The sequence below is a fragment of the Alligator sinensis genome, unplaced genomic scaffold (assembly GCF_000455745.1).
Source record: "Alligator sinensis unplaced genomic scaffold, ASM45574v1 scaffold505_1, whole genome shotgun sequence".
Taxonomy (NCBI): Eukaryota; Metazoa; Chordata; order Crocodylia; family Alligatoridae; genus Alligator; species Alligator sinensis.
The window spans coordinates 328152-333941 of NW_005841940.1; the positions used below are offsets into that span (position 1 = coordinate 328152).

Here is a 5790-nt window from a genome sequence, read left to right on the forward strand (position 1 = left end):
GAGATCAGAGTAAGTGTAAACTCCCTGGACAGCAAGTGCCCCAGCATCCTTCACTGTAGTGACTCAGGCTTAACATAAGGGGAATTATTAGAATATTTAAGTTGCTGTCATCAGGTTTCTGTAACTGATACAGACAACCCCCTGGATTAGGAGCTAAAAGAGGGTCAGGAACAGCAGCAGCTATCTGGGGACTAAAATTCACTTGCTCTCATCACGTATAACCTGCATCTCTCCCCTCCCTGGAGGTGATATGCATGGTTCTGAACCCCTCTCCACCACTCCCCCCCCAGCCCCTGCTTTTGATGTAGCTAATGCAGATGGAAGAGGAAATGAGGAAATTTTCCAGTCTCACTGCTCCAATCCATGAAGCAGCGACACCACTGGAATGACCCAAAGCCCCTTCTCCCCTTCCAGCTTTTGAATTTTAGGAAATCAGCGGGACTGACCTGTGAGCTCAGGGAGGACGGGGGCACTCGGGAGAGGGGTCCGCTCTACACGGAATTCTAAAAACGAAATGTAAGACAACTTAGGACCTTGTAAAACACCCCCTGCAGGGGGGTAACCAGCAGAGACAGCAGCATCAGGCCTTCTGGATACAGCCCCCCAAAGCCAGACAGAGACCAAAGGAGTTGCTGCAGCATCCAGCCTTCACCTATTTTAGTTCATTTAGAACTGGTGAAAGCTGTTGGACTGACAGCCCTGGCAACTCCTAGCAGCTGCTTAATCCACAGCAGGTATAGCCAGAGCAGGGGCAAGTGCAAACTCCCCTTCCACTGCCCCACTTCGCCAATATACTTCACCTCTGCCCTGGAGGGACCATCATTAGGACTGAAAGGGAAATTCAGTTTCTTACGCCGATCCAATCCTCAGCCTCTCCAGGGTTGATCTGTGCCACTGAGTTGGTGGTGGTTTGGGGTCAAGGACAAGTGGATTCAGAAAGACTTCTATACAGCCATGAGGTGGCAACTGTTTTTAGTCACAGCCAACCTGGGCTGGCTTCATACTAGTAGTCTTGAAGTGAAAGATGCCAGGTCACATTCCCAACTCTCTAACCTCAGGCCTTTCTACAAAAACCTTTGGGAACAGGGGTGGAGGGGGTAAGGGGACACTCAGAGTTTCCACTTGTCCTGAGAATAGCAGGCTGCTCTTTTATTAGTGTGATGTGTATCATACTCTTCACTTGAGCTGGAAGGGAAAGGCACAAGAAAACTCAGAGCAGCTGCAGCATCAGATGCCAATCAGTGATGGTCAAGTCTACACATCCAGGTGAGAAGTGGGCAGGTTTATTAATTTAAAAATACCCAATATACCAAAGAAGGATCTGCTGAAGATTTGCAGCCAACTGTCCCCATAGGTGGTTTTGGGGACTGTAAAAGACCCAGGGGACTTATTCAGAATACAGCTCCCAGCATTGTGACTCTTACATTTAAGAGGCCTAAGGATCCCCTGGCCTGTTTACAGCTGGGTGGTGATGTCCTGCTTTCAGGAAGGTGGTGACTCTGCTGGAGACAGGCAGACATACACACGAGGCAGCAAGAGAACCAGAGCTGCAAAGGGCCCTTCTTCATAACAAGACCTAAGGAGGGATCTAGCAGAGGGAGTTGCAGCAACCTTGGGGTTTTCCTGTTACTAGAGTACAGGGATAACAATCAGAAACTTGTACAGCTACAGCCTCCTTCCTATCTAGCTAGCAGGCTGGTCCCTCCCCTTCCCTACCTACTACCCCACCCTCACTCACATCCCTCTCAAATTTAAGGGAAGACCAAACTGCAGCAAGGCTAAAACAGACAGTCTGGGTCATGGGACAAGCCAAGGACTTCCCATAGAGTGAAGGCAAATGGAAGGAACAGGAAGGGAGAGACTCTTACCAGGAAACTGATAAGTGTAGCCAGGTGCAATACCAGTGTAGCTTCGACTGGCGTAAGTGGCAGCTTGGAAACCTGGATAACCTGCCAGCAAAGAGGAGATTATTACAGTGAATACACACAAACCCACTGCTCCAGGCCTTTGCTCTGACCAATATGCACAGTGCAAAAGGACTGATCAGCATCACAATGAGACCTGTCCATGTGCACATAAACACACACAGAGCATATATACCACATGAATCCAAGGAAGAGTTTAATGGAATTTTGTTTAAATTTTTATTACATTTGCTTTTCCTGGCACCAGAGATTTCCATGTCAGAAAGTCCAACCGAAGGTGACCAGAAGCACAAGCTAAGGATATGAAAAGGATGTTAAGGGGTAGTGGGAAGCATCCAAATGACTGAATGGCACTGAGTCACTGACCATCTACTTCAGTAATACTGCTATTGGCTAATGTTCTGAAGTAGATACAGAAGGAACAGGTGGCTGGAAATAGACAGGCAGAGCACTTGTTCTTGGCAGAGATAAGAATTACAATGCTTACCATTTTCTGAGAAGCTGCCACAGCAAACCACCTCCTTTAAACAGCCTCATGAGAAACCCAGAGGCTGACTCAGCTGAAAGTTTTATTTGAAATCTCCCATGACTAGAGTAAATGGATTTCCCACTGACTCACTGGAGTCTACTTGTTTAAAAAGTAGTGTGCCTAAATACAGACAGATACTACAATGGTACTATGGGCCTGCAGATTTAAGGGATCTGCGCTAGACTCTTTCTTGCCCTGGCAAAACCTCCAGTGACCCAGATCCAAATGAGAGGCTTTTTGCTGCTCCTATTAAATACACTATTAACACTGGTCGGATAGGTTATACAACTGCCAGTAATGAGGTTTAGGCAAGAACTGGCTTGACTCTCAGATCCCGGAAAGAATTTGTGGGGCTGGAAGGTGAATGGGGGCAATTCCTTTTTTTTTTTTTTTTTCTCCTTATAACCTCAGCACATTTGCATGGAAGCCACAAACTAACACAAACCCCAGAATACCTCATTTGGCAATTCCATCTTCAGAGATGAGCTCTACTTTAAGCACGTGGTTTTGTTTGCAATGTGAAAGAACACTGGCTTTCACTAAAGCAAGGCTGCTAGTGCAATACGAACTCCACTGGATTTAAAGGACATTTGGATGCCCCTTGAAAACTGGCAAAAATGTTTATTAGGATGATATGCAGAAAAAACACTCAGTCTGCATACTGAAATGACCAGGCTCCCCTCTACCCAACTAATGGAATGTGATTAGTATTGTATTATGTGGGGTTCTTTAAACAAACATTTAAGCTTGCAAGAGTGTATATGCTGTTGGTTTACTACTACAACCCCCCCCCCAAAAAAACAGGAATGCAGTCATTTGTCAAAATTTCTCCCGATGTGCAACTGTATTTCCATCTTTTATAACTCCAGCCCCAGAACTGAGAGTAATGATACATCTATAGCTCTCCCATGCTGCCACCAGAGGGCGATTTGTGATCACAAGAGGTCCCAGCCCTCCTCTTCCCAACTATAGTACCATGGGCCTTACAAAATGTGGTCTGATGTCATTGTTCTGATCTACCCTTGAACAGCTTCAGCCACGTTCCCATCACACTGCACCAGTAACATGGTCCCAGAACAAAAATTGGTGCCCTTTTAGGAGACCTCCTCCCACCAGCTGCTGCCTACTGCTTAGCAGGAGCTACAGAGAAAGAGTCTCTCTTTCAGTGCTTACCCAGCATGCCAATCCCAAGCATGAAGGCATCCATCCCGTAAGGCATCACTCTGGACCGCCCTCTCGCAGAGCCAGTGGGGGACATCACTTCCTTTGGCTGAGCTTTTTTACATTCCACCTGCCACAAGAAAGAAAGTGTCAGACCTCGGCCTTGACACACAGCACATTCCACCAGAGCACACACAGTACCATGGGCCATGGGCCAGCAGGAGTGCCTCACTGTACTGGAAGCATCCCACAAGTCACCACCCAGCCCTTCCCCCCATCCTTCAACCTCCACCACTCCCCTTGACCTAGACACTACTAGAATCCTTCCCACCTCTCTGCTACTCTGATAGAGAAGCCGGGTGCTGGAGCAGCTAGGAAGGATAACTGGACATTGTACTCCTGGATTCTACTGTGGTTGCATCCTTGTGCAAGATAACCTTGGAGTCTCAGATTCTTTATTCATTGAGTGAAGATAATACCTGCCTCATATGGCTGGGAACAGCTTTTATTAATGCACAATTTCATCACACACTTGGATGCCCTGCAGTTACAGCTCCCAGTCACAGACTGCTCTCATCTTTGGGTTTCAAACCCTGACACCTGCTCTCCTCTCCTTCCTATCTGATTTGCTGCTGTGAGTTTTGGGGTCCCATTTACTTCCTAGCTTCAGATCATCAGTGTCTTGTTCCTCTTCCCCCACATGCTATACCCTTGACCCACTTTGTACTTCTGCAACCCAAGCTCTGGCATTGCCCTTGGTACTCACCATTTTGTTGTTGATCTCATGGAAATGGATCTCACACACTTTCTCCACAATGTCTTCGCTCTCAAATGTGACAAATCCAAACCCTGAAGAAAAAAGGGGAGGGGGAAGGCTCCTCATGGCAACTTCATTGCCTTCTTCCTGGGGTTGGCACTTGAGAAGCACCATTGAGAACCCTGCCCCACTCCTGCTCTACAAGAGCACTACAGCCATATCTTAGATTGCTCCACAATTCATAATGCAAAGGAGGGTCCCAAACCAGGTCTTACCCAATATGGGTCATTTTGAACAGATCTGATATCACTCAATGGCAGTTCATTATTTCATAATTAAACAAGCTCAGTGGGTCTTAGTTCAGTTTTCAATAGTCAGGGGCCTTCACAACCCTTGTAAAAAAGGTATTACTCTATGTTTTTCATCTCCTGATGGACATTAAGGACTAGTCCTTAATGTCCTGCATGTGCCAGCAAGTAGCAGGATTAGTTTTACAGAAAGGCTAAGTGATTTCCTTAAGTGCACACAGGAAGTCAATGCATAACAAGGAATACAAGTTTAGGATTCCCAGCTCCTAGTCTTGTGCTCAGGCTGCATCTCTCTCTAACCAACCCCACTGCTGACAATCTTGGGCTAAGGGACAAAGCATCAAAGGGCTCATGAAGTCCCAAAACCTCTCTCGCACCCAGAGGTGGTCCTTCCAGAGAAGAAATGAGGCATCAGCAAGGGACTCTGAATCAACCCATGTTGTAGCTGTCCAAGCTGTGGTTAGGTGGAGCTTCCAGTCTGCCAGTTGCCAGCTATGGCAATTCCACACTGCTAAAAATCACTTTAGTAAAAATACTTAAGTCTTTTCTGGGTGGTATTGTAAGAAGAGCCTCCTTCCGTGAACTTCTCCCGCCCACCACCAAAGCATTTTTATCATGTCTGCACAACAGCTCCACAACCACAATCCCAAGAAAGGTGACCTGGAAGCACAATTGGGCATCAGGGCTGAGGAAGAGTAAGAGTAAGAGGCAGTTACTTTGCCTCCCATGTCAGCTTCCCTGAGGCTCAGATTACTGAGGACAAGGTAAGACACACACAGACGACTGGAGCCACGTAGGTAACAGGGGAGGGAAGGAAGCCACCTCCTCTCACATATCTGCAACTCGGCATGTTTACAGCACAGGAAGTGGACTGGACAAAAGCTCTCTGTGCTGCGAGGGACTCTAGTAGAGGATGTGGAGGCTGAGGGATGGGGCGATGGGAGGCGAGATAGAGAGCAGCTGTGACCTGCCTGCCCTGCTCCTGGCAATGGGATACCAATTCTCCTAGCCCCCTTCCACCGCCTCCTCCAGCCCCACACATGCTCTGCTCCAGTCATTGGGCAAGCCCTTGCTAGATTCCACCGGTCCCCAACACCCCCCCCCCCCCCC

At 47.7% G+C, this 5790-nt stretch overlaps 1 protein-coding gene across 1 annotated transcript in view; it reads right to left on the reverse strand.

Annotated features, from left to right (window-relative positions):
• The window catches only part of MSI1 (musashi RNA binding protein 1), a 33376-nt gene that overhangs the window by 7592 nt on the left and 19994 nt on the right, over positions 1 to 5790 (reverse strand). Inside the window, exons 6-9 of the mRNA XM_025199303.1 lie at positions 4382 to 4464; positions 3628 to 3745; positions 1869 to 1949; positions 447 to 503 (exon numbers count right to left, since the gene is read on the reverse strand). Of these exons, the coding sequence (XP_025055088.1) occupies positions 447 to 503; positions 1869 to 1949; positions 3628 to 3745; positions 4382 to 4464 (339 nt within the window). The remainder of the gene's footprint in view (positions 1 to 446; positions 504 to 1868; positions 1950 to 3627; positions 3746 to 4381; positions 4465 to 5790) is intronic.